The 27,208-nt window shown below is 48.9% G+C and overlaps 1 protein-coding gene across 1 annotated transcript; it reads left to right on the forward strand.

Moving 5' to 3' along the window:
* The first annotated feature begins 992 nt into the window (after positions 1-992).
* On the forward strand, positions 993-27,120 carry DDX27 (DEAD-box helicase 27). The gene is made up of 21 exons (XM_033186695.1): positions 993-1,240; positions 4,085-4,231; positions 5,646-5,705; positions 5,959-6,124; positions 7,924-7,970; positions 8,091-8,177; positions 9,091-9,196; positions 11,787-11,960; positions 13,253-13,403; positions 16,388-16,487; positions 16,656-16,797; positions 18,033-18,186; positions 18,870-19,014; positions 19,120-19,297; positions 22,029-22,135; positions 22,316-22,418; positions 25,246-25,340; positions 25,436-25,559; positions 25,949-26,036; positions 26,678-26,752; positions 26,875-27,120. Exons 1-21 carry the CDS (start codon positions 1,148-1,150, stop codon positions 26,891-26,893), a joined length of 2,361 nt encoding a protein of 786 aa, XP_033042586.1. The 5' UTR covers positions 993-1,147; the 3' UTR covers positions 26,894-27,120.
* The last annotated feature ends 88 nt before the right edge of the window (positions 27,121-27,208 follow it).

A 27,208-nucleotide genomic window follows, 5' to 3' on the forward strand; every position in this document is an offset into this window, starting at 1 on the left:
AAGCCATGCAGCCACGTGGCCTCCTAAAGTGCTGTGACTAAAGGTGTGAGCCACCTTGCCTGGTCTTGATTTTTATTTTCTTCTGAGATTTTTTTTCCCCCTATAATAAACATTAATTTTCATTAAAAAGTTTCAGGCTGGGCGCAGTGGCTCATACCTGTAATCCCAGCAGTTTGGGAGGCTGAGGCAGGAGGATTGCTTGAGCCCAGGAGTTCGACATCAGCCTGGACAACATGGTGAAACTCCGCCAGGCATGGTGGTGGCGCCCGTACTTTCAGCTACTCAGAAGGCTGAGGCAGGAGGATCGCTTAAGCCCGGGAAGTCGGGGTTGCAGTGAGCCATGATCTCCACTGCACTCCAGCCTGGGCGACAGAGCCAAACCCTGTCTCAAAAAAAAAAAAAAGAAAAAAAAGGAAAAAAAATTACTTAGAACTTTACCACCCAGAAACAATCACAGCTAACTGCTTATTGTATTTTGTTCTGCTTTTTGTATTTTCTTCTACAGTTTTTTAATATAAATATCCACATCTAGAGTTTATAAATGCAACTTTTTTTTTTTTTTTGAGACGGAGTCTCGCTCTGTCGCCCAAGCTGGAGTGCAGTGGCCAGATCTCAGCTCACTGCAAGCTCCGCCTCCCGGGTTCACGCCATTCTCGTGCCTCAGCCTCCCGAGTAGCTGGGACTACAGGCGCCCGCCACCTCGCCCGGCTAGTTTTTTGTACTTTTTAGTACAGACGGGGTTTCACTGTGTTAGCCAGGATGGTCTCGATCTCCTGACCTCGTGATCCGCCCGTCTCGGCCTCCCAAAGTGCTGGGATTACAGGCTTGAGCCACCGCGCCCGGCCCATAAATGCAACTCTTTAGACTCTCTCACCCCTTGCACCCTCCTCAAACATTCCCACCATTTTGAGGCCGGAGACCGTGGAATTTGCTTACCTAAAAAAGCCCCGCCCCTTGATGTCGTCATACGAAACTGCGCCCCAGATTGCCGCATGCGCACTCTTAAGAGATAGAAACGGGGAGAGGGGCAGGGGCTCTCGAACGGAAGTGACGCATGGTACATGCGCAATGACGACGAGGAGGTTGCGAAAAGTCAAGTGCTGGTCCGCACGCTGTGCTCGCTTCCGGAAGTGGCTTCTGCGACAACATGCTTACGGACCTCGGCTTAATCGGGACCATAGGCGAGGATGACGAGGTGCCGGTGGAGCCGGAGTCTGACTCCGGTGACGAGGAAGAAGAGGTATGAGGACGGTTCTGGTCTTTGGGTTTCCTTGACTGCTTTTCCCCGCGATTCCTCAGGTCCCTGTCCCCGAATCCTCATCATCGCCTGCCAGCCCGGGAAGTTTCCCTAAAAGGATCTCGCCGGGACCCCAAGATCTTCCTCAGTTTTCCCGCGACTAGGTTTTCTCTACGTACGCCTGCTTCTTTGGCCGTGTCGTTCCCTGTCTCCTTGCTGAACTCAGTATCCATTCACTGAATTGATATTTAACCACGCCCTGTGTAAGAGACATGCAGGTCTCTTACACCTTTTAAGAGGTGAAGTCAGCCCTGGTTCCTGCTCAAGGAGCTGTGGTTAGCTGTCCATTCATATGTTCATCGAGCCAGTGTTTATTGCATACTTATGTGTGCTAGACCTAGTGTTAAGCGTTGGGGACGTAGCAATGAACAAGGTGAGTGCCACTCTCCTGAAGCGTATGGTGGTGTGGGGGCTTGCAGATATTAAGCAGTATGGCAATTAAAGAGGGATCGGTGTTCTGAAAAGGATGCTTGCCCTTCAAACATTCAGCCCAGATGTTGTCCCCTCTGCAGTCTCATCTGTCCGTTTGATACATTTATTCAGATGTCCCACGGCCTCTACAAATGCAACTCCTCCAGAGTTGAACTTGTGTTCGCTTTCATCCTGTTCGCTTCTCAAGCCAGCAACCTTAGAGTTATTCTTGACAGTTTTTTCTTCCTCAGAACCGCCAGTGCTCTGCAAGCTAGCTCATGAATCTCTCTTAAGCTTCTTCCGCCTCTCTCCATTCACACTGTACCCACCTTAGCTCCGGCCACTGCTGTCTCATGCCTGCACACCAGCACACCACCAGTCCAAACGTACTTCATCTTCATCTCTTTATCTTGAGCACTTCCAGTGTATTCTTCGCTTAGCAGCAGAAGGATCTCTTTGTGATACAGTCACTTTAGAGACCTCCCTTGCTTAAAACTCTCCAACCTGCTGGTAGTCTGAAGGTGAGTCAACCTGAAGGTGAGTCTGACAGTGATGGACAGTTCCAGACCTTGGACTATTAAGATTGGACTGTGGGTTTCAGAGCCCCAGGCCTGTCCACTCTGCGAAGACTCCTCAGGCAGCGTGTGGGTCCCGCACACTGCCCCCATTTCCCTGATGTCCCCTGTGGGCGCCGGTGGCCGCCCAGGCCTACTGGCTGCAGCCCCCTCTTGGCCAGGCCTGGGCTCAGCCTGCGGCGTGGGAGGTCATGGGCCAGTCCCCCAGGAGCCGGGCCCCTGCACAGGCACACAGTGCCTGATCACACCCATGATGCGGGGCTGGCCTCCAACCCTACGGGCTGCGCCGGGCACCAACTCAGTGTTTGGTGTTTGTCTGTGTTTGTTTTTCAAGAAGTGATTCAAGTTGCTTAAAAAAAACAAAACCAAAAAACACCTCTCCAGGCTGCTTTCACGTGGCTTTCAAGGTCCTTCACGGTCTTGTCCTTTCCACCTTGACTTTCATCTCTCACAGCTCTCCTCTTCACTTCATGACCAACACTCCAGTCTCATTCACTTCGTTTTTTTTTTTTTTTTTGAGACAGTTTTGCTCGATTGCCTAGGGTGGAGTGCAGTGGCGCTATCTCTGCTCACTGCAGCCTCCACCTCCCAGGTTCAGGCAATCCTCCTGCCTCAGCCTCCCTAGTAGCTGGGACTACAGGCATGCGCCATCACTCCCGGCTAATTTTTTGTATTTTTAGTAGAGACGGGGTTTCACCATGTAGGCCAAGCTGGTCTCAAACTCCTGACCTCAGCTGATCCTCCTGCGTTGGCCTCCCAAAGTGCTGGGATAACAGTTGTGAGCCACCTTGCCCGGCCCAATACATTGTTATTAACTGTAGTCACCATGCTGTGTATTGGATCCCCAGAACTTGTACGTTGCAGAACTGAAGAGTGTGTACCCTGTGACCAACATCTCTCCATTTCCACCACACCCGAGCCCTTGGCAACCGCCATTCTACTCTCTGTTTCTATGAATTTGACTTTTTTTGATTCCGTATGCATCTTGTAATGAGAAATGCAGTGTTTTGTATATGTTCATTGGGATGAAGCTTTTTAATTGTGCTGTTCAAATTTTCTATAGACTTGCTCGTTTTTGGTCTGCTTGATCTATCAGTTGCTGAGAGAGGTGTGACCCTCATTTCTTTCTTCCTTTCTATTTTTTTTTTTCTTGAGACTGTGTCTTGCTCTGTCATCCAGGCTGGAGTGCAGTGGTGCAATCTTGGCTCACCACAACCTCTGCCTCCTAGGCTCAAGCAATTCTCCTGCCTCAGCCTCCTGAGTAGCTGGGATTACTGGCATGCGCTACCACACCCAGCTAATTTTTCTGTATTATTATTTTTTTTTTTGAGATGGAGTCTTACTCTGTTGCTCAGGCAGGAGTGCAATGGTATAGTCTTGGCTCACTGCACCCTCTGCCTCCCGTGTTCAAGCAATTCTCCTGCCTCAGACTCCCGAGTAGCTGGGACTACCGGTGCGTGCCACCACACCCAGCTAATTTTTGTATTTTTAGTAGAGACGGGGTTTCACCATATTGGCCAGGCTGGTCTTGAGCTCCTGACCTCGTGATCCGTCCACCTCGGCCTCCCAAAGTGTTGGCATTACAGGCGTGAGCCACCATGCCTGTCTTTTTTGTATTTTTAGTAGAGACTGCGTTTCATCATGTTGGTCAGGCTGGTCTTGAACTCCTGACCTCAAATGATCCACATGCCTTGGCTTCTTAATGTGTTGGGATTACAGGTATGAGCCACTGTGCCTGTCCCCTTCTTCCTATTGTTTTTTATCTCAGCCCCAAAGTCACACTGTCTCTTACTCTTCCCAGGGGCCTATTGTGCTGGGCAGACGACAAAAAGCCTTGGGGAAGAACCGCAGTGCTGATTTCAATCCTGACTTCATTTTCACTGAGAAGGAAGGGACTTACGATGGCAGCTGGGCCCTGACTGATGTCATGAGCCAACTCAAGAAGAAGGTGAGTCTGACAGTGATGGACAGTTCCAGACCTTGGACTATTAAGATTGGACTGTGGGTTTCAGGGCCTAGTCCTGACCTGACTGACCATCAGTTTACATTCAGCAGATACTAGAACTCCTTTGAAAATAACTGGTTAAAAAAAAAAAAAGAAAGTATCTGGTATACTTTTGATGAGATCACAAATGACTCACTGTCTTTTTTTTTTTTTTTGAGTTTTTTGAGTTTTGTTTTTTTTTTGAGAGAGGTGTTACCCTCATTTCTTTCTTCCTTTCTATTTTTTTTTTTCTTGAGACTGTGTCTTGCTCTGTCATCCAGGCTGGAGTGCAGTGGTGCAATCTTGGCTAACCACAACCTCTGCCTCCTAGGCTCAAGCAATTCTCCTGCCTCAGCCTCCTGAGAAGCTGGGATTACTGGCATGCGCTACCACACCCAGCTAATTTTTCTGTATTATTATTATTTTTTTTGAGATGGAGTCTTACTCTGTTGCTTGACTAATACCAAACGAAGTATGAGCACTTGCCAGGTGTCTCCTGTGGTGTCACTGTGCAGTGTCCCTGCCTACACAGCACAGCCAAAGCTACCACAGATGTCATTGTCATCTGCTTGTTTGCCAAGATCCCATGCCTTTCCGTGAATCTGGTTAAACTAGAAGATGCATCCAAGTTATTTACCATTTCATGTGCACCAGAGAGAAAGATTGCCTGTCCAGAACAGTGTAATCCAGGCTTTGCTGGTCCTTATTCTGATTGAAATAAACCAGCATTGCCTTTTCTTTTTTTTGAGACAGAGTCTCTCTCCGTTTCCCAGGCTGGAGTGTAATATCTCGGCTCACTGCAACCTCTGCCTCCTGGGTTTAAGTGATTCTTGTGCCTTAGCCTCCTGAGTCACTGGGATTACAGGTGCCCACCACCGCGCCCAGCTAATTTTTTGTGTTTTCTTTTTTTTTTTGAGATGGAGTCTCACTCTGTCACCCAGGCTGGAGTGCAATGGTACGATCTTGGCTCACTGTAACCTCTGCTTCCTGGGTTCAAGCGATTCTCCTGCCTCAGCCTCCTAAGTAGCTGGGATTACAGGCATGCACCACCATGCCCAGCTAATTTTGTATTTTTAGTAGAGATGGGGTTTCTCCATGTTGGTCAGGCTCGTCTTGAACTCCCGACCTCAGGTGATCTGCCTGCCTCAGCCTCCCAAAGTGCTGGGATTACAGGCGTGAGCCACTGCGCTCAGCCTTACCAGCATTGCCTTTTCAAGATCATCTGGAGAGGATTTTAAAATTTTTGTATATACAATATGTATATATATTTTCAGAGAATGCCAACATTTTTTCTTTTTCAAATTAATTATGAGGAATTTGTTCTCTTATTTGATGTTTCTATGAAAATTTCTTTTCACCTCTTTATTTTTATCTGCAGAGGATAGCCACTACATTAGATGAGAAGATTGAGAAAGTTCGAAAGAAAAGGAAAACAGAGGTGAGAGGAAAAGTGGCTATTTCTCGTTGTTATGCCCCACACTTTACTCTCACCGCGACCGCAGCATCTCTCTGGAAGCCCTTACAGAGTGGGGCATGACGGGGGCAGGCGCGCTCTTCTGTGCATTTGCTGTGCATCTGTACTGAGAGTCCCCACAGCCATCTGTTCAGGCCGGAGAGCTTCCTGTTGCTCTTCTTAGGTTCTGGATTTGTAGAAGTTTGTCATCACCCTCGCTTTAATTTTTTTTTCCCAGGTTAAAGAAGCCAAGTCTGGGAATTTGGAGAAGGAGAAAGAAACAAAGGAGGGCTCTGAACCAAAAGAGCAGGAAGACCTTCAAGGGAATGACGAGGAAGGCTCAGAAGATGAAGCCTCAGAGACCGACTACTCATCAGCTGATGAGCACATCCTCACCAAAGCAGGTAGACGTTACGGCGGAGGTGTCAGCAACGGGGACAGGAGATCAGAAGACATCCTCCTTTACTTTGTAGGGTTTCCTCCACTCTTCTGCACAGTTTAAGATGTTCTGCCTACTACATTGAACTCTATTGAACTTCTTTCTGTTTTTTTTTTTTTTTTTGAGACGGAGTCTTGCTCTGTCGCCCAGGCTGGAATGCAGTGGCCGGATCTCAGCTCACTGCAAGTTCCACCTCCCAGGTTTATGCCATTCTCCTGCCTCAGCCTCCCAAGTAGCTGGGACTACAGGCGCCCGCCACCTCGCCCGGCTAGTTTTTTGTATTTTTAGTAGAGACGGGGTTTCACTGTGTTAGCCAGGATGGTCTCGATCTCCTGACCTCGTGATCCGCCTGTCTCGGCCTCCCAAAGTGCTGGGATTACAGGCTTGAGCCACCGCGCCCGGCCTTTTTTTTTTTTTTTTTTTTAAGAGATGTTGTCTGGGCACGGTGGCTTATGCCTGTAACCCCAGCACTTTGGGAGTCCGAGATGGGTGTATCGCTTGAAGCCAGGAGTTTGAGACCAGCCTGGGCAACATGGTAAAACCCCGTCTCTGCTAAAAATACAAAAATTAGCTTGGTGTGGTGGCATGGACCTGTAATCCCAGCCACTCAGGTGGCTGAGGCATGAGAATCACTTGAACCTGGGAGGTGGAGGTTTCAGTGAGCCGAGATTGTCCCATTGTACTTAAGTCTGGGCCACAGAAAGAGACCCTGTCTCAAAAAACAAAACAAAACAAAATGAAAGAGATGTGGTCTCACTCCATCCACAGGCTGGAGTGCAGTGGTGCCATCATACCTCACTGGAAGGCTTGAACTCACTGGCTCAAGTGATCCTCCTGCCTTAGCTTCCCAAGTAGTTGGGCCTACAGGTGCATGCCCCTGCGCCTGGCTAATTTTTTTTTCATACGAATGGGGTCTTGCTTTGTTGTTCAGGCTAGTCTCAAACTTCTAGGCTCAAGCAGTCCTCCCGCCTCGATCTCCAAAAGTGCTGGGATTACAGGTGTGACGAGCCACTGTGCCCGCTGAATCCTTTCTTTTAGGTTCTCTTTTCTGTTGGGATTTTGTTTGGGTTGTTGTGCTTTGTAGGTAGTTTACTCTTTTCCCAGTTAGCCCCGTGCGGCTGCTGGCTGCCTCTGTGATACAAACTCATTTGGGGTGACATACTCAGATGGGTCCAGCCACACAGTGGGTGCTCAGTATGTTTTTTTTTTTTTTTTTCTTTGAGATGGAATCTCACTCTGTCACCCAGGCTGGAGTGCAGTGGTATAATTTCGGCTCACTGCAACCTCTGCCTCCCGGGTGCAAGCAATTCTCCTGTCTTAGCCTCCCAAGTAGCTGGGACTACAGGCACCTGGCTAATTTTTAGTAGAGATGAGGTTTCACCATATTGGTCAGGCTGGTCCTGAACTCCTGACCTCAGGTGATCCATCTGCCTCGGCCTCTCAAAGTGCTGGGATTTTAGGCGTGAGCCACCGCTTCTGCCCTCAATAAGTATTTCTTGCAGAAATGTGTGCTAAAGCATCCTAATACAGTGTAGTGGTCGAGAGCCTGGTCTCTGGACCAGAGTCACTGGGTTAGCTTTCTCTCTGACCTTAGGCAAGTTACTTCACCATGCTGCCACAAAGTGTCCTCATCTGTGAAATGAAGTTGATGATGGTCACCCCTCAGAGGCTGATGTGTGGTATTGGCACTTAGGACAGTGTCCAGCAGAATGCAAGTGTTTTGTAAGTCTGAGCCATGGTCATCAGCTAAGTTTTTCTCCATAGATACACTCAAAGTAAAGGATCGGAAGAAGAAGAAGAAGAAAGGACAGGTGAGCTCGGGGCTGCAAGACAGTGTGCAGCTCGCTGGCAATCCGAAAGGAGTTTAAGGTCATTTGGGTTTCTTGGCCCTTTTGTTGAATTCTCATCTCTCTTTTGGTTTTCTGGCGTAGGAAGCAGGAGGATTTTTTGAAGATGCATCTCAGTACGATGAAAACCTCTCATTCCAGGACATGAACCTTTCCCGCCCTCTTCTAAAGGTAGCAGCTTCTTGTAAAAAATTTTCTTTGCAGAAGCAGGGTCTTGCTATGTTGCCCAGGCTGGTCTCAAATTCCTGGCATCAAGCAATCCTCTTGCCTCAACCTCCCAGAGTGCTGGGGTTTGAGCCACTGCGCCTGGCCAGTAGTGGCTTATTTGGCAACCATGGAATTATTGCAGCCACCCCTAACTGGACTTTCTGCGTATCTCTTTGCCTTCCTCAACTCTCTTGTCCACACAGTTGCCGGAGAACTCTCTTAAGCAATGAGTTCCATCATGTCCCTCTTCTTCTGTAAGTCCTTCAGTACTTCATAGTCTCACTTGGCTTAAAAGCCCAAGTCCTTATATTGACCTACAAGGCTCTGCCCCTTCTGGCCCTCTCTGATGACACCTCTGCATTCATTCTGCTCTGGCCACACTGGCCTCCTTGCTGGCCCTCAAACAGGTCAGGCCTCCTCTTCCTCAGGACCTTTGTACTTGCTCTTCCCTCTGCCTGGAAGCCTCTTCCAGAAATCTTTTGGGGTGCTCTCTAGCTTCCTTCAGGGTTCAACTCAGTATCCCTTGCTCAGTGACACCTTCCCTGGCAGCCCTACTGTGAATAGCACTCCCCGGCTGCCCCTCTGACCGCTGCATTGTTTTCCGCAGCGTATCTCCATATGACATGTGTTTGGTTTTGGTCTGTTTCTACCAGACTGTAAGTTTCCTGAGGGCAGGGTTTTTTATTTCTTTTATGTACTGCTGTGTCCTCAGTGTCTGGAACACCACCTCACACGTAGCAGGCGCTCAGTGAATGTTTATGGAATGAATGATTGGTGGGGATTGGTGTGGTCCCCACTTGTCTGGAAACCTGCCCTGTTTTCGTCGTGCTGAGACTTCCCCTGCTCAACCCTGTCTGACTCAGTCTTTTTTCCTCAGGCCATTACAGCCATGGGCTTCAAGCAGCCCACCCCGATCCAGAAGGCGTGCATACCTGTGGGTCTATTGGGGAAGGACATCTGTGCCTGTGCAGCCACTGGGACAGGTGAGAAGGATAGGGACCCGGGGTAGGCGGAAGGGTGTGACAGCCAGGGCTGGGCTCTAGGTTGACTTACCAAAAGGCTGGTTTGCTAAATAAATACTCTTGGTTTTTTGAACTATTTTGTTTTTATTTTTTATTTCGTAGAGATAGGGGTCTCACTTTGTTGTCCAGGCTGGTCTCGAATTCCTAGGTTCAGGTTCAAGTGATCGATCTTCCCATCTTGGCTTCCCAAAGTGCTGGGATTACAGGCATGAGCCACCGTGCCTGGCCATAAAATTTTTTTTAACACAAAAAAGATATACTGGTGCAATTGAGAGAGTAAAGGACTTTTAAATTTTTAAGGATTTTATTTTGAAGTATTTGTAGATCAATGGCAAGTTGCAAAAATAGTGTATAGGGTCTCTCGAATCCTTCATCAGTGGTGACATCCCACATAACTGTAGGACAAAATCAAAACCAGAAAATTGACACTGATACAACAGTGTTTCGTAGACTGCAGAGCTTATTCAGTTTACTGAAGGATTTTTTTTTTTTTTGAGACGGAGTCTCGCTCGGCCGCCCAGGCTGGAGTGCAGTGGCCGGATCTCAGCTCACTGCAAGCTCCGCCTCCTGGGTTTACGCCATTCTTCTGCCTCAGCCTCCCAAGTAGCTGGGGCTACAGGCGCCCGCCACGTCGCCCGGCTAGTTTTTTGTGTTTTTTAGTAGAGACGGGGTTTCACCGTGTTAGCCAGGATGGTCTCGATCTCCTGACCTCGTGATCCGCCTGTCTCGGCCTCCCAAAGTGCTGGGATTACAGGCTTGAGCCACCGCGCCCAGCCTACTGAAGGATTAAGTTTTTGTTTTGAAATGGAGTCTCACTCTGTCACCCAGGCTGGAGTGCAGTAGCACAATCTTGACTCACTGCAACCTCCACCTCCTGTGTTGAAGTGATTCTCCTGCCTCAGCCTCCCTAGTAGCTGGGTTTACAGGTGCCTGCCACCACACCTGGCTGATTTTTGTATTTTTAGTAGAGACAGGGTTTCACCGTGTTGGCCAGGCTGGTCTCGAATTCCTGACCTCAAGTGATATACCCGCCTCAGCCTCTCAGAGTGCTGGGATTACAGGTGTGAGCCACCGTGCCTGGCCTACTGAAGGATTAATTTTGTAAGATAAACAGTGCATGAGAGGATGTCCGGTCTAGTAATGGGCCACAAATTTCAAAGGGTCTGGGGAAGGTCATTTTCATTTAATCCTCTTGTGGTATCCTTGATCTCTGTGACCATGGTTTCCTGGCCCTGTCATGTCAGAGGAGTAAAGTTTTTTATTTTGAGACAGAGTCTTGCTCTGTCGCCCAGGCTGGAGTGCAGTGGTGCAGTCTCGGCTCACTGCAACTCTACCTCCCGGGTTCAAGCGATTCTTCTACCTCAGCCTCCTGAGGAGCTGGGATTACAGGTACACACCACCATGTCCAGCTAATTTTTGTATTCTTAGTAGAGATGGAGTTTTACTATCTTGGCCAGGCTGGTCTCGAATTCCTGACCTCAAGTGATATACCCGCCTCAGCCTCTCAGAGTGCTGGGATTACAGGCTCCTGCCAGCATGCCCGGCTAAGTTTTTTGTATTTTTAGTAGAGACAGGGTTTCACCGTGTTGGCCAGGCTGGTCTTGAACTCCTGACCTCGTGATCCACCTGCCTCGGCCTCCCAAAGTGCTGGGATTACAGGCGCCCACCACTACGCCTGGCTAATTATTATGTATTAGTAGAGATGGGATTTCACCATACTGGCCAGGCTGTTCTCGAACTCCTGACCTCAGGTATTCCGCCTGCCTCGGCGTCCCAAAGTGCTGGGATTACAGGCGCCCACCACTACGCCTGGCTAATTATTATGTATTTAGTAGAGATGGGATTTCACCATACTGGCCAGGCTGTTCTCGAACTCCTGACCTCAGGTGATTTGCCTGCCTCGGCCTCACAAAGTGCTGGGATTACAGGCTCCTGCCAGCATGCCCGGCTAAGTTTTTTGTATTTTTAGTAGAATTGGGGCTTCACCATGTTGGCAGGCTGGTCTTGAACTCCTGACCTCAGGTATTCCGCCTGCCTCGGCGTCCCAAAGTGCTGGGATTACGTATGTGAGCCTGACCATGTGATTTGAAAGCAGAAAAAGTATTCTGTGAAAAATAAGTTCCTGGCCGGGCGCGGTGGCTCAAGCCTGTAATCCCAGCACTTTGGGAGGCCGAGACGGGCGGATCACGAGGTCAGGAGATCGAGACCATCCTGGCTAACATGGTGAAACCCCGTCTCTACTAAAAAATACAAAAAACTAGCCGGGCGACATGGCGGGCGCCTGTAGTCCCAGCTGCTTGGGAGGCTGAGGCAGGAGAATGGCGTAAACCCAGGAGGCGGAGCTTGCAGTGAGCTGAGATCCGGCCACTGCACTCCAGCCTGGGCGGCAGAGCGAGACTCCGTCTCAAAAAAAAAAAAAAAAAAAAAAAAAGAAAAATAAGTTCCTTTATTTCCCCCGACCAGACGTAGTTTTTCTGTGCTCTGGTGAAAACCTAACGCTGGAGGGAACTGAACGTCTTCTCATTTGCTTCCTTGCTGCCCTTCCCTCCAGGTAAAACTGCCGCCTTTGCCCTGCCTGTCTTGGAGCGTCTAATTTACAAACCCCGCCAGGCTCCAGTCACCCGCGTGCTGGTGCTGGTGCCCACCCGAGAGCTGGGCATCCAGGTGCACTCTGTCACCAGACAGCTGGCCCAGTTCTGCAACATCACCACCTGCCTGGCTGTGGGTGAGTTTCTGGCCAAGGGCTGCCAGCCCCTGAGAGACTGTGGTGGGGTGGAGGATGGATGTGCCCTGCCATCTGTTGGTGTTGGTGCCAGGTGCCAGGATAGGCCTTTGTGTTGATTGAATTCACTTAAAAATATGTTTTTTTTCTTTTTTTTTTGACACTGAGTCTTGCTCTGTTGCCCAGGCTGGAGTGCAGTGGCGCGATCTGGGCTCACTGCAAGCTCCTCTTCCCAGTTGACACCATTCTCCTGCCCCAGCCTCCCAAGTAGCTGGGACTATAGGCGCCCGCCACCATGCCCAGCTAATGTTTTGTATTTTTAATAGAGATGGGGTTTCACCGTGTTAGCCAGGATGGTCTCGATCTCCTGACCTCGTGATCCGCCTGCCTTTGTCTCCCAAAGTACTGGGATTACAGGCGTGAGCCGCTGTGCCCAGTCGACGTGTTTTCATAGTGCTTTAGGCAGGTGGGATTTGATTGAGACTTAACCAACCTTGACAAATGAAACCTGACAACTATGAACATTTTTTTGTTGGTACTGACCAAATTTGGGATATAATTTCTGCTTTGTGAGAATAATAAATCAAATATTTTGGACAGCGTTTTTCCAATGAAGTTATATGATAGTGTTATCTAGCTTGCATTTTGTCCTCCTTGTGCAATTGGAAGTCAGAAGTGATCTTTGTCTTCCTGTAACAGACACTTCATCACTTTCCACAGCTGCTTCTCTTAGTCCTTGCATGTTTCAGCATTCTCTCTTTTTTTTTTTTTTGTGAGGAAGTCTCACTCTGTTGCCCAGGCAGGAATGCAACGGCGTGATCTCAGCTCACTGCAACCTCTGCCTCCTGGATTCAAGCGATTCTCCCACCGCTTTCAAGTAGCTGGGATTATACGTGTGCACCACCACGCCCAACTACTTTATGTATTTTTAATAGAGATGGGGTTTCGCCATGTTGGGTGGGCTGGTCTCGAATTCCTGACCCCAGGTGATCCACCTGCCTTGGCCTCCCAAAGTGCTGGGATTACAGGTGTGAGCCACCGTGCCCGGCCCATGCATTCTCTTCTGAAGTGCTTTTGTGTCATCATCATTGTTGATTTTGGCACTTAGCACAATTTTAATAACATGATCTGTCTTTCCCAGTGTGTTGGGAAACCTGTGTGCTTGGGCCTTTGTTAGTCTTACTCTCTCAGTGGTTTCCTCTGCATCTGGCCTGAGGCTTGGTGAGCGGCTGGGGCTCAGTCAACACCCATGAGCAGCTGACCCGGCCGCCTGATGGGGCTCTTCCTCTTTGCAGGCGGCTTGGACGTGAAGTCTCAGGAAGCAGCTCTTCGGGCAGCGCCTGACATCCTCATCGCCACCCCAGGCCGGCTCATCGATCACCTCCACAACTGCCCTTCCTTCCACCTGAGCAGCATCGAGGTGCTCATCCTGGACGAGGCTGACAGGTGCTCCTCCCAGCGTGGGCCCCAGGGCACTGTGGGGCTCCAAGGCCCACAACCAGGATGTGGACCTGCCACACTGCGTTGTTCTTTGCGGCTCTGGGCCATGGCCTTTGGTGTGCGATACCAGATCAGCCACTGATGCTGGGGCCTCTGTCCAGCCTTAGCCTGTGTTTTTAAAATCTTTCTCTCTCTATTATGGTGGTTAAGTGATAAGGCCAGTCAAATGTTGGCCCTGCCACTTCCTAAGGGAGATTTGGAAACATTTAGATTTTCAGAACAAAATCTTTTCTCGTTTGTAAATGGGAGATAAGGACATATGCTCATCACAGTGTTGAGGAGCTGAGGAGGGAGGAAGAGGAAGTGCCAGCGTGGCTCCCACAGGGCCTCTGTGACTGCAACGGGGACTCCCTCTCCCCGCACCCTGCCCCCAGTTCTCTGTTGCTCTCTTAGGTGTGCCGTGTGCTGTCTGCTCACCTCTTTGCTCTGGGACTGAACAGAAGGAACTCTTCCTGAACTCTGGACTGAGGCTGGAGGTGGGGCAGGGGAAGGAGTTCTCAAACAGCCCCAGGGCATGCTAAGGTTACAGGCCCTTAAACCGCTTCTGATTCTGACACCCCTCCCTGAATCTTCACCAGCTTGGGGAATGGCAGCTCCATCCTTCCAGCTGTTCTGAATTCTCTGCGTGTTCTCCTGGTTTCACACCCCACAGCCCACCTGTCGGCACAGACTGTCCACACGCCCCCACTTTGTGTCTTCTGTGTTTGCCGTTTCCTCAGCCTGGAGCCTTTCCTGCCCCTTCAGGTTTCTGTTCCAGTTGTCACCTTGTTAGTGGGGCCTTTGCTGGCCTCCCTGTGATGGTCCTGCCCTAACTTGCTCCTCCTATCCTGCCTGCATTGTCACTGAGGGTTCATGGAGTGCCATGTCTCCCCTGTCTCCCTAGGATACAGTATTCAGGAAGGGGCTACAGGCATAGGGGCGTGTCTAGTATATAGCAGGCACTCAGTAAATACTTGTTGAATAACCGATTGGCTGACTCCCCCAGAACAAAAGACCCATTCCTGAGGCCTAAAGGATGAAAAGGAGATCATTTTAAGTCAAGGGGACGTGATCTGGTTTAGGTTTTAAAGGGGGAGGGAAAATATTCAAGTATGTATCTCAAAAGACCAAAAAAAGCAGATGAGGTAGTTGAGATTTGGAAGATCAGAAGATAGCTCTGTGTGATACCTGGACCTAGACTGTAGCCTGCACTGGGAGAGAAGTGCTGTAAGGGGTTGGGCTTGCTGAAAATATGGAATCCAAGGAATCTCACAGATTACTATTATATATAAAGAGAAAAAGGATCCTTTACAGTGGAGCAATCTGGCAGACACTATAGGCAGTGACCAACCTCACATCCCCAGTTCTGGAACAAACTGGCCGTCAGTGTCTCGTGATGGAGCATGAATACAGGGCACAGCTGTACCCAGCAGTTCTGTCCTGAGAATTTCTCTGAATCCAGTTACTGGGAAATAATTAGATGAATCCAAAGTGCGAGAAGGATGAGGGGCCTTTTCGTTCTTTTTTTTTTTTTGAGTCAGGGTCTTGCTTTGTCACCCAGGCTGGAGTGCCATGGTGCGAACACTAGCTCAGTGCAGCCTCTACTTCCTAGACTCAGGTGATCCTCCCACCTCAGTCCCCGCACATAGCTGGGATTACAGGCACACGCCACCATGCCTGGCTTATTTTAAATTAAATAAATAGAGACGGGGTCTCGCTGTGTTGTCCAGGCTGGTCTTGAACTCCTGGGCTTAAGTGACCCTCCCGCCTCAGCCTCCCAAAGTTTTGGGATTATAGGCATGAGCCACCTTGCCTGGCCCCAGCTCATTTTTGTATATTTTGTGGAGACAGGGTTTTGCCATGCTGCCCAGGCGGAAGGGGCTTTTCTAGATGCAGGAAGACTAGAGACGTGGCAGCCAGTTGCAAGGCAGGAACTTTGGTTTTTGTACTAAAACAAAAGGTAACTATAAAATAACACTTGGCAGGCCGGACGCGGTGGCTCAAGCCTGTAATCCCAGCACTTTGGGAGGCCGAGACGGGCGGATCACAAGGTCAGGAGATCGAGACCATTCTGGCTCACCCGGTGAAACTCTGTCTCTACTAAAAAAAAAAAATACAAAAAACTAGCCGGGCGAGGTGGCAGGCGCCTGTAGTTCCAGCTACTCGGGAGGCTGAGGCAGGAGAATGGCGTAAACCCAAAAGGCAGAGCTTGCAGTGAGCTGAGATCCGGCCACTGCACTCCAGTTTGGGCGACAAAGCGAGACTCCGTCTCTAAAAAATAAAATAAAATAAAATAACACTTGGCCTGGCACGGTGGCTCATGCCTGTAACTTCAGCACTTTGGGAGGCTGAGGCAGGCGGATCACCTGAGGTTGGGAGTTTGAGACCAGCCTGACCAACATAGAGAAACCCCATCTCTACTAAAAATACAAAATTAGCTGGGCGTGGTGGTGCATACCTGTAACCCCTGCTATTCAGGAGGCTGAGGCAGGAGAATCGCTTGAACCTGGGAGGCGGAGGTTGCGGTGAGCCAAGATCGCGCCATTGCACTACAGCCTGGGCAACAAGAGTGAAACTCCGTCTCAAAAAAAAAAGACACTTGGAGGCAGCTGAAGGAATGTGAATGTGGCCTGTACTTTAGATATTCACCCACTTGAAAGTCTTGGGCGTGTTGATGAAGTTGTGTTTCTGTAAGAGAAGGCCCTAGTCCTTAGGAGTTGTGTGCTGAAATATTTGGGGTAAGGTGTTATGACATCTGTGACTGACTTGCCACAAAAAGACAAAGCAAATGTGGCAAAATGATAATTCTTGGTGAAAAGATAAAATAATAAAATAGATGAGTCCTAAATGTAACCAGTGACAACAAACAGCAGCCGGTATGCAATCCTGTGTCCCTCACTGTGACCGAAGAGCACTCTCCCCGGTTCTGACATGTCTTTCTCTGCTCCCAGGATGCTGGATGAGTACTTTGAGGAGCAGATGAAGGAGATCATCCGAATGTGTTCCCACCACCGCCAGACCATGCTCTTCTCAGCCACCATGACAGACAAGGTGGGCCGAGGGACTTGGACTTCTCTGTGGCGGGTGGCGGGTGTGCACAGAGGGGGCCGTGCAGAGGACCCTGACTGGAGTTGAGGGGGTTTGCCTGGGGTGAGCATTGCTGCCTCTTTCCCCACTACCCGGTTGCCAGCTGAGCAAACCCGGCTTTGTGCTTGGCAGGTGAAAGATCTGGCTTCTGTCTCTTTGAAGAATCCTGTCCGGATATTTGTGAACAGCAACACGGATGTGGCTCCCTTCCTGCGGCAGGAGTTCATCCGGATCCGGCCTAATCGGGAAGGAGACCGGGAAGCCATCGTGGCAGGTGGCAGCTGGCAGCTGAGGGCGAGCCTGGGCAGGGTGGGCTGGTCAGCTTCCTTGAGCTCGTGGTGTCCATGCCGAAGTGTTTGGTTTTTCCCCGGCGCCTCTGCCGTCCAGTCTTCCCCAGCGCAGAGGCTGCACTGCACTAACGATGATCCGCTGCCTCACTTCTCCACGGGTCCTTCCTCCCTTTGCCTTATCGCCTCACCAATCCTCTCTGTGTCCTGCTCAACTCCCAACCACTTGGCATCAGCTGTGGTTGTACCCATCAGTCCAGACCACTGTTCTCTGTCGCCTGGATCGTTGTACAGCCTCTTGCTCGAGCTCCCCGCTTCCACTTGGCCCTTTGTGACTGCATTGCAGAGCATTTATGATGATTGCTTGCAGAACACATTTGTACTTGTTACATCCTTATTTGAACACCCTGCGGTGGCTTCCATTGATTTTAGACTAAAATCCAAATGTCTTAGTGAGTCTTTTAGGACTCTTCGGGCCTGGCCCTGGCCTGCCCGGAGTCCCCAGCCATGTAGGCTTGCTTATGGCTCCAGCCACATTCGCCTGCTTGCACTTTCTTTTTTTCCTTTGAGGCAGAGTCTTGCTCTGTCGCCCAGGCTGGAGTACAACGGCACGATCTTGGCTCAATGCAGCCTTTGCCTCCTGGGTTCAAACGAGTCTCGTGCCTCAGCCTCCTGAGTAGCTGGGATTACAGGCACTCGCCACCACTTCTGGCTAATTTTTGTATTTTTAGTAGAGACAGGGTTTTACCATGTTTGCCAGGCTGGTCTTGCACTCCTGGCCTCAAGTGGTCTGTCCTCCTTGGTCTCCTAAAGTGCTGGGATTACAGGCGTGAGCCACTACATCCGGCCGCCTGCTTGCACTTCTCACTATAAGCTCGTTCCTGCCTCTGGGCCTTCATGTTTGCCATTTCCTCTGTCTAGAATCTTCCCCTGGATCTTCCCATGGATCATCTGCCTTATCATTCAACCTAATGTCACCTCTTTATAGAGGCCAGCCCTTAGCTGCTTCCCCTTCCTCCCTGCACTCTCTCTTACAACATTTTTCACCCCCCCCAGGGATTGGTTTCTCTGTATCCACCCTGGAATTTGAGTTCCACAGGACAGGGACAGTGCCTGTCTATCCAGTGCCAGGCACAGTGACCATACTTTGTGGATGAGGAGGGGGTACATGTTGAATAAAAGCCTAGAAACATCTGCCAGCTCAGTCCTCTCTTCCTGCCAGCCTTGTTGACGAGGACCTTCCCTGACCATGTGATGCTGTTCACGCAGACCAAGAAGCAGGCCCACCGCATGCACATCCTCCTGGGGCTCATGGGACTGCAGGTGGGCGAGCTCCATGGCAACTTGTCACAGACGCAGCGGCTGGAGGCCCTCCGGTAACATTTGGGGTGGGGACTCAGGCTCCCACCATCCTTCTGGGGCGGAGCAGATAGAGGGAAGAAGAGGACCCTGAGCATTCTGTCAGAGCATTAGCAGGGGACACATAGGATGATCTTGGCCTTGAACATTTTAACCTAACCACTGTGAGGTCATGTCTTAGATGCATGTAGAACATAGTCAGAGATGACCCTCATGCCCTTGGGTGCTTGTCCCTAGCATGGGAGCTGTTGTGTGGGGCGACAGAGGAAGCCAGCTTGGAAAGGCAGCACATGGTCTCTTCTCTGAAGCTTTCTGAGAGTGGTGAACATTCCTGGGTCTGATTGAACAAGATTTAGAGTCAAAGTCAGCAGCCATTACTTGAGCATCTACTTTGCCAGGCACTGTGCTGTGTGCTTTCCATGTGATTTCTTGGTTAATCCTCAGAGAATGGCATCAAGGTGGTTGGCAAGGAGGAACCCTTTAGAACTCTCCACCTAACGCTGTTCATCAGAGGGTGCTGAGAGGTGTTTGGGAAAGATAGGCTGATTTAAACTGAGACAATTGCCCATGCTGTTAGCAGACACAGAACTATGCTTGCTCTGTATGATGGGTTGTTGAAGGGTGGGTGTAAATATCCCATGTGCTCACATTTAGAATCTATCTCCATTTTAATGCCCTGCTCTGTCCTCTGCTGGCTCAGGCTCTTGTGGAGCATTATTAGGGGAGGGTGTCTGGATGAACAGCTGTTTGTGACTGTTTCTAGGCGTTTTAAGGATGAACAGATTGACATCCTCGTGGCCACTGATGTGGCAGCCCGTGGACTTGATATTGAGGGGGTCAAAACGGTGAGCAGACCCTATCTTCCTCGGACTTTTGGTGGAAGTCTTTTTGCCTCTTCGCACCCCCCTTCCCTTGCCAGGCCTGACTGATGTTCATTTTTGACCTTTTAGGTAATCAACTTCACTATGCCTAATACTATCAAACATTACGTCCACCGGGTGGGGCGAACAGCACGTGCTGGCAGGGCTGGGCGCTCAGTGTCTCTGGTGGGAGAAGATGAGCGGAAGATGCTGAAGGAGATTGTAAAAGCGGCCAAGGCGCCTGTGAAGGCCAGGATCCTTCCCCAAGGTGAGCAGGCAGCCCTGCGGCAGTGCGGAAGGGCTTGCGTGGGTGGGGCAAGGGCACAGTGCAAGGGCTTTGCAGTTCAGAGCCAGGTTTGAATTCCAGCCCTGCTGCTTCCTTGCTGAGTGACCATGTACAGGTTTTGCCTCACCTCTCTGAGCTTGCCTCCTGTGTGTAGAAGGCAATTATGACAGAAACACAGTGCCCCATTTAGGTGGAAAATTAGGAAGAGAAGGTCGCTTGGGGCAAAATTCTCACTAATCTCCTCTTTCTCTTACTATTGGTGGGGGGAAGAGAGAGATCAGTACTCATTCTGTTTAGGTCCTTTCATTGCTTTTGTTCCTCTGATCTGTAGGGGTCCTATAAAGCACAACCTCTTTAAAGTCTTTTTTAGTTTTGTTTTGTTCTTGAATTCCTAGGCTGAAGCAATCCACCCACCTTCTGCCTCCCAAAGTGCTGGGATTACAGTAATGAGCCACCATGCCCAGCCTTAAAAATGTTTAAAGTTATAAAAAAAATACATATTTAGTCTGAGCATGGTAGCTCTTGCCTTTGTAACCCAAAGTAACCCAGCACTTTGGGAGGCCAAGGCAGGAGGATTGCTAGAGGCCAGGAGTTCAAGACCAACCTAAGCAATGTAGTGAGATGCCTGTCCCAAAAAAAAAAAAAACATTAGCTGGGCGTGGTGGTGTGTGCCTGTAGTCCCAGCTATTCAGGAGGCTGAGGCAGGAGGATCGCTGAAATCCAGGAGGTTGAGGCTGCAGTGAGCTATGATTGCGCCACTGCACTACAGCCTGGGCAAAAGTGCAAGACCCTGTCTCTAAAAAATGAAATAAAAAGTACATATTGATTGTTGGAAATTAGTAAATAAAAAAACAAAAATGTAATTCTGTGTCAAAGAGCTCACCACTGGTAGCATTTAGGTGTATGTCCTTTCAAACCATTTTTCCTTTCTTAAATGTCCCTTTTCTTTTTTCTTTTTTTTTTTTTTTTTGAGACGGAGTCTTGCTCTGCCGCCCAGGCTGGAGTGCAGTGGCCGGCTCTCAGCTCACTGCAAGCTCCGCCTCCCGGGTTGACGCCATTCTCCTGTCTCAGCCTCCCGAGTAGCTGGGACTACAGGCGCCCGCCTCGTCACCCGGCTGGTTTTTTGTATTTTTTACTAGAGACGGGGTTTCACCGTATTAGCCAGAATGGTCTCGATCTCCTGACCTCGTGATCCGCCCGTCTCGGCCTCCCAAAGTGCTGGGATTACAGGCTTGAGCCACCGCGCCCGGCTATTTTTTTCATTTTCATTGTCTTCATTTAATCAGTGACTAGTTATTGAGTCCTGCTGTGGGCCTAGTGCTATTTATTATGTTCTAGGTGCTGGGGATACAGCAGGGAACAAAGCAGAGCTATTGTTCTGGTGGGAGAAAGAGACAATAAATAAGCTAACAGTAGATGTGATTGAGAACAACAGGAAGAGAGTGCCTCATTAAGCTGTTAAGGAAAGACCTCTGCACAGCTGGCATTGGAGCTGAGTCCTGGATGATCGGAATGAGGCAGCCAGGAGAGGTCTGAGGGCAAAGTGCTGAGCTGAGAGAACAAAGGGCAAAGGCTGTGAGGTAGGAACGAGCTTAATGTGTGAGAACAAGAGAAAGGTCAGGAGGCTCAGGCGTGGTGAGCAGGGACACACAGAAGATCAGAGCAGTAGGCAAGGGCCCCCCCGGGTAGTTTGGGGGATATGAAACAGAGAAGGCACACATTACCAACACCATTTCCTATGTCAGTAAATGCACAGCTAAATTATTTTCATTATATTAGTAGTCACCTAATACTATTATTTTTGAGATGGAGTCTTGCTCTATCACCAGGCTGGAGTGCAGTGGTACTATCTCGGCTCATTGCAACCTCCGCGTCTCGGGTTCAAGCAATTCTCCTGCCTCAGCCTCCCAAGTAGCTGGGACTACAGGAGTGTGCCACGATGCCCAGCTAATTTTATATTTTTAGTGGAGACGGGGTTTCACCATGTTGTCCAGGATGGTCTCAATCTCTTGACCTTGTGATCCACCTGCCTTGGCCTCCCAAAGTGCTGGGATTACAGGCTTGAGCCACCGCCTTATTTTTTTTTATTTTAAGATAAGGTCTTGCTTTGTTGCCCAGGTACAGTGGTGCGATCATAGCTTACTGTTGCCTGGAACTCCTGAGTTCAAGCAGTTCTTCTCCTCAGCCTTCTGAGTAGGTGGGACTACAGGTACGTGCCACCATGATGGCTAAGTTTTTCTTTTTAGATGGAGTCTTACTCTGTCGCCCAGGATGGAGTGTAGTGGTGTCGTCTTGGCTCACTGCCACCTCCGCCTCGTGGGTTCAAGCAGTTCTCCTGCCTCAGTCTTCTGAGTAGTAGCTGGGATTACAGGTGTGTGCCCCCACACCCAGCTGATTTTTGTATTTTTAATAGAGACCGGGTTTCACGGTGTTGGCCAAGCTGGTCTTGAACTCCTCACCTCAGATGATCCACCTGCCTTGGACTCCCAAAGCGTGCGATTACAGGCGGGAGCCACTGAGCCACTGTGCCTGGTGTTTTTTTTTTTTTTTTTTTTTTGGTAGAGAGACAGTCTGGCCATGTTGCCCGGGCTGGCCTCAACTTGGGCTCAAGCAGTCCTCCCACCTCAATCTCCCAGAGTGCCGGGTTACAGTTGTGAGCCACCATGCCAGGCCTACCCTTATTTTTAAATCCTTTTTATTTTCTCCTGTTGAGATGTCATCCTCAAATTCCGGGACAAGATTGAGAAAATGGAGAAAGATGTGTATGCAGTTCTGCAGCTAGAGGCGGAGGAGAAAGAGATGCAGCAGTCGGAAGCCCAGGTGAGGCTGTGAGGTGGGATCTTGTTCACGAGGCTGCTCAGTGAGCAAGCTGCTGCATCCCTGCCAGTGCTGCCCTTCTGAAATGTTTCTCCCATCAGAGCCACAGGCATTTGTAGGCCGTGGCTTCCTGTGTTAGTAGATACAGGTTTCACAGCAGGCATCCTTGTGTTATCTCTACAGATCAATACAGCAAAGCGGCTCCTGGAGAAGGGGAAGGAGGCAGTGGTCCAAGAGCCCGAGAGGAACTGGTTCCAGACCAAAGAAGAGAGGAAGAAGGAGAAAAGTAAGTCAGGGAGGTTCTGCAGCAATCTCAATACAGAATTACCCCACAGGACTCAGCAGTTCCTTTCCTAGTTCTATACTGTAAAGCAGCGGTCCCCAACTTTTTCGGCACCAAGGACCAGTATTGTGGAGGACAGTGTTTCCACATTTGGCATGTTGGGGGGTGCATTAGATTCTCATAAGGAGCACACACCCTAGATCCCTCGCATGCGCACTTCACAATAGCGTTCATGCTCCTATGAGAATCCAATGCTGCTGCTGATCTGACAGGAGGCTGAGTGCAGGTGGCAATGCTTGGTTGCCCAACGCTCACCTCCTGCTGTGCAGCCTGGTTCCTAATAGGCCATGGACTGGAACCGGTACGTCAGCCTGGGGATTGGAGACCACTGTCGTAAAGGACTGTAAACAGGGACTCAAACAGATACTTAGAGGCCAGTGTTCTTTGAAGTACTGTTCATAATAGCAAAAAGGTGGAAGCAAACTATGTCCATCAACAAGTGAATGGATAAACAAAATTTGGGATGTGTGTATATATACACACAATGGAATATTATTCAGCCATGAAGTTCTGATACATTCCATAAGGATGAACCTTGAAAATATTAAGCTGAATGAAATGATCCAGACACAAAGGGACAGATACTGTCTGATTCCACTTACCTGAGGTACCTAGCTGGGCAAATTCACAGAGATAGAAGTAGATTATAGATTACTTGGGGCTAGGGGAAGGAGGGTAATAGGAAATTATTAGTGGTTGTAGAGCTTCTGTTTTCGATGATGGCAGTGAGTAGCCTCCTGGTAGGAGTTTTGGAAACAGTTAGTGGTGATGGTTGTACAATGTTGTGAATTTAAGTAATGCCACTGAATTGTATACTTAAGATTGGGTAAAATGGCAACCTTTGTTTTATATATGTATATATAACCACAATAAAAATAATTTTTAAAATTTATTAAATTATTTTAAATATCAGGAGATATTTAATATAGATTTCCTCTCCATCTTCCTTTAAAAAAGACCCAAAACACTTATAAGCTCATATTGTTCTATGTCTTGCCTTTTCACTTAATTTTGAAGCTTAGAGATATGTTTTATATAGGCCCACACATGGCTGCCCTTTTTGTTTTTTGTTTTGAGACGGAGTCCTGCTCTATCACCCAGGCTGGAGTGCAGTGGCACAATCTCGGCTCACTGCAAGCTCCGCCTCCTGGGTTCACCCCATTCTCCTGCCTCAGCCTCCCAAGTAGGTGGGACTACAGGTGCCCGCCACCACACCCGGCTAATTTTTTGTATTTTTTTTTTTTTTTTTTGAGACGGAGTCGCTCGCAGTCGCCCAGGCTGGAGTGCAGTGGCCGGATCTCAGCTCACTGCAAGCTCCGCCTCCCGGGTTTACGCTATTCTCCTGCCTCAGCCTCCCGAGTAGCTGGGACTACAGGCGCCCGCCAACTCGCCCGGCTAGTTTTTTGTATTTTTTAGTAGAGACGGGGTTTCGCCGTGTTAGCCAGGATGGTCTCGATCTCCTGACCTCGCGATCCATCCGTCTCGGCCTCCCAAAGTGCTGGGCTTACAGGCTTGAGCCACTGCGCCTGGCCCCCTATTAGTTTTTTTGAGGCCTCCCAAAGTGCTGGGATTATAGGCGTGAGCCGCCATGCCGGGCTCCCTGTTGTTTTTTTTTTTAATGGCTTCACGTTCCTCCATCATATGAGTAGATTGTTGAGGGACACTGAGGTTGTTTACATCATTTGCCATCCAGCCTGGGCAACATGGCAAAACCCCATCTCTACTAAAAATAAAAAAATTAGCCAGACGTAGTGACACATGCCTGTAGTCCAACTACTTGAGAGGCTGAGGTAGGAGGATCATCTGAGCCTAGGCAGGTCAAAGTTGCAGTGAGCTAAAATTCTGCCACTGCACTGCAGCCTGGGCAGCTGAATGAGACCCCGTCTCAAAAGAAACCACCATCACCAACAACAGAAAACCCAAAAAACAATCATTTGTTATTATAAACAAGTGATGTAGTGAATAACCTTGTACATATGCCCTTTTACAATTAAGCAAGTATATATTTGCCTTGCAGGGTTCATTCCTAAAAGTGGAATAGTGGGTCAGAGGATATTTGTATTTCTAGTTATGTTAGAGGTTGCATAATTACCCTCCTAGAGGGTATACCAGCAATTTTAGAAATACTGTCTGTATTTGATGGGACAAAAAAGGGTGTTTATAAGTTAAATTTCTGATAAAAATAGTTATAACTGTATTGGTGGGTAAAGTAGTGTAAGTGACCTAAATCTTCATCTTTCATAGCAGGAGGTTTGTAATGAGTATCTTAAATGGATTGAGAAATAGTCAGAAAAGCATGTTATTAGCGAGATGGAGGTAGTCAGTGGAAGAAGTGCCTGTGGCTTTTTTTTTTTTTTTTTTTTTGAGGCAGGGTCTTGCTCTGTTGCTCAGGCTGGAGTGCAGTGGCGCGATCTCAGCTCCCTGCAGCTTCCTCCTCCCAGGTTCAAGCAATTCTGTCACCCCAGTCTCCTGAGTAGCTGGTATTACAGGTGTACCACCATGCCCGACTAATTTTTGTATTTTTAGTAGAGTCAGGGTTTCACTATGTTGACCAGGCTGGTCTCAAACTCCTGACCTCAGGTGATCCACCCACCTCAGCCTCCCAAAGTGTTGGGACTACAGGCATAAGCCACTGCACCCGGCCAAGAAGTGCTTGCCACTTTTCATTTTAATCTGCTAACTTACCAATTTAAAACATGTGCACTTCTTATCATAAGCTTAAAAAAAGATAAAATCATCCCTGAAATCTTATGCTTTCTTCTCATCCCAGTTGCCAAAGCTCTGCAGGAATTTGACTTGGCCTTAAGAGGAAAGAAGAAAAGGAAGAAGTTTATGAAGGATGCCAAAAAAAAGGGGGAGATGACAGTGAGTGGCCTCCCTTTTGGAGTTTGGACCCACTTGGTGGGGTGGGTCGGAGTGGCCTGGTGTGTTCCGCACTCACACCTCCCCCCTCCCCCTAGGCAGAGGAAAGGTCCCAGTTTGAAATCCTCAAGGCGCAGATGTTTGCTGAACGGCTAGCGAAGAGGAATCGCAGAGCCAAGCGGGCCCGAGCCATGCCCGAGGAGGAGCCAGTGAGAGGTCCTGGTAGGTGAATGGGGAGCCCCAAGGAGCTTGTAGGAAGGTTTTCCCTGAAACCTGTGCTTTGGGTCAGGGAGAAAATCTGAGGGATGACGACGATAGCCCACATTATTTGAGTAATTAGTATGTACCAACGTGTACAGCTATCCCGCCATTGGTGTAAGGGGTGCAGTGACCTTGTGGTTGGTGAGAACTAGGATTTGAAAGCCAGCTTTTCTGACTCTGGGGCCTAAGGCCTTACCAGCTGCTACTTGGAGGATCTGGTGAGGACAGAATGAAGATAGTCTTTGGATGCCAGAGCATCCACTGAACTTGGAATCATTACCTTGAACTTAAGGGGATTTAGGAGCTTGGGCCAAAGACAACCATATGTAACCCATTCTCTCTGTGCACAGCCAAGAAGCAAAAGCAGGGGAAGAAATCTGTATTTGATGAAGAACTCACCAACACAAGCAAGAAGGCCCTGAAACAGTATCGAGCTGGGTAGGATTTTAAGTCATCATGGAGCCCTTGGTATTCTAATGGAAGCTATGAGTCTTCTCCCTTCTTCCCCATTCCCAGTTTTTGCATACCTATACTATGCTTTATACTATGTAAATTCAAGGGTACCTGTCTGTTCTTCACCCCCCCACCCCTCTCAGGGCCATCTGAGGATCCCAAGATGAGACCAGGAGAGGGCTGTTCAGTTAGCACTGTTCCTGCCTTGGAGGAGAAATAGTACATTGTTGGGTTCAGAAATGGAGCTTTCTTTCAGGGGAGTGATAACTCTTTCATCTCAAGTTCCATCCTACAGAACCCCAAACAGAGTCCTGGCTTGCTCTTAGGCGTATGTTGTCGCACGTCACTTTCCCCAGCCCAAGGTTGGGATAGGGGCAGACTAAGCTTCCCGAGTAGTTGTATATACCTAAGAAGGGCCTCTTTCAACCTTGTTTTAAAGTTGGGCCCTGACTTCCAGAAACACATGTTATCAGGTGGAAACACATAAAGGCTTAGAACTTAGGGCCTGAAAATGATGCATCCCAGAGATGCTGCTGCTTCATGTAGGAGCTGGGTAGGTGGGGGTGAGACAACACCCATTTGTTCAACAGCTTGCTCATTTCAGCATCTCATCTTCTCTTTCACAGCCCTTCTTTTGAAGAAAGGAAACAGTTGGGCTTGCCCCACCAGAGACGAGGAGGAAACTTTAAATCTAAATCCAGGTGATACTGGCTGTTTTGGAGGGGCATAGGTTATGGCTGTTTGGGATTAGAGATAAAAACCTTTCATGGAAAAGGAGCTTCTCCATCCTCATTCTGGTCTTAACTCTCTGATTTTCTTACAGATACAAGAGGAGGAAGTAGCTGTTGTGGTCTGAAGAAATTCATGGGGGCAGCCCTTAAATCCCTTCCCTGTGGGAAGTCATCCTGGCTGGTCTTTTCTCCATTTGTTCAAAAAACAAAAAAAAAAGTTTGGTGTGGTGGTATGGTATGTAGCTATTTTCCTAAGCATGTCTGTCAATCTCCTTTCTTGCTAATTAGCTTTCACACAATGACTATATTAAATGGAAGTATTTTGGAAGAGAAACCAATCCAAGTGTATATCTTATTACTATCTCGTCCTCGATGGCAAAGTGGGCCCACAGTCTACTAGCTTGGTATCACCATATACCATTGGAA

Source organism: Trachypithecus francoisi, unplaced genomic scaffold (assembly GCF_009764315.1).
Source record: "Trachypithecus francoisi isolate TF-2019V2 unplaced genomic scaffold, Tfra_2.0 Lachesis_group21, whole genome shotgun sequence".
In the NCBI taxonomy this organism is placed as follows: Eukaryota; Metazoa; Chordata; class Mammalia; order Primates; family Cercopithecidae; genus Trachypithecus; species Trachypithecus francoisi.

Excerpts from the sequence above, each read along its gene's own strand:
- DDX27 (XM_033186695.1), top strand. The coding sequence starts at position 1,148 with ATGCTTACGGACCTCGGCTTAATCGGGACCATAGGCGAGGATGACGAG. Across the intron at positions 1,241-4,084 it reads CCGGTGACGAGGAAGAAGAG|GGGCCTATTGTGCTGGGCAG; the intron begins GTATGAGGACGG and ends TACTCTTCCCAG. Across the intron at positions 26,037-26,677 it reads CTGAAACAGTATCGAGCTGG|CCCTTCTTTTGAAGAAAGGA; the intron begins GTAGGATTTTAA and ends TCTCTTTCACAG.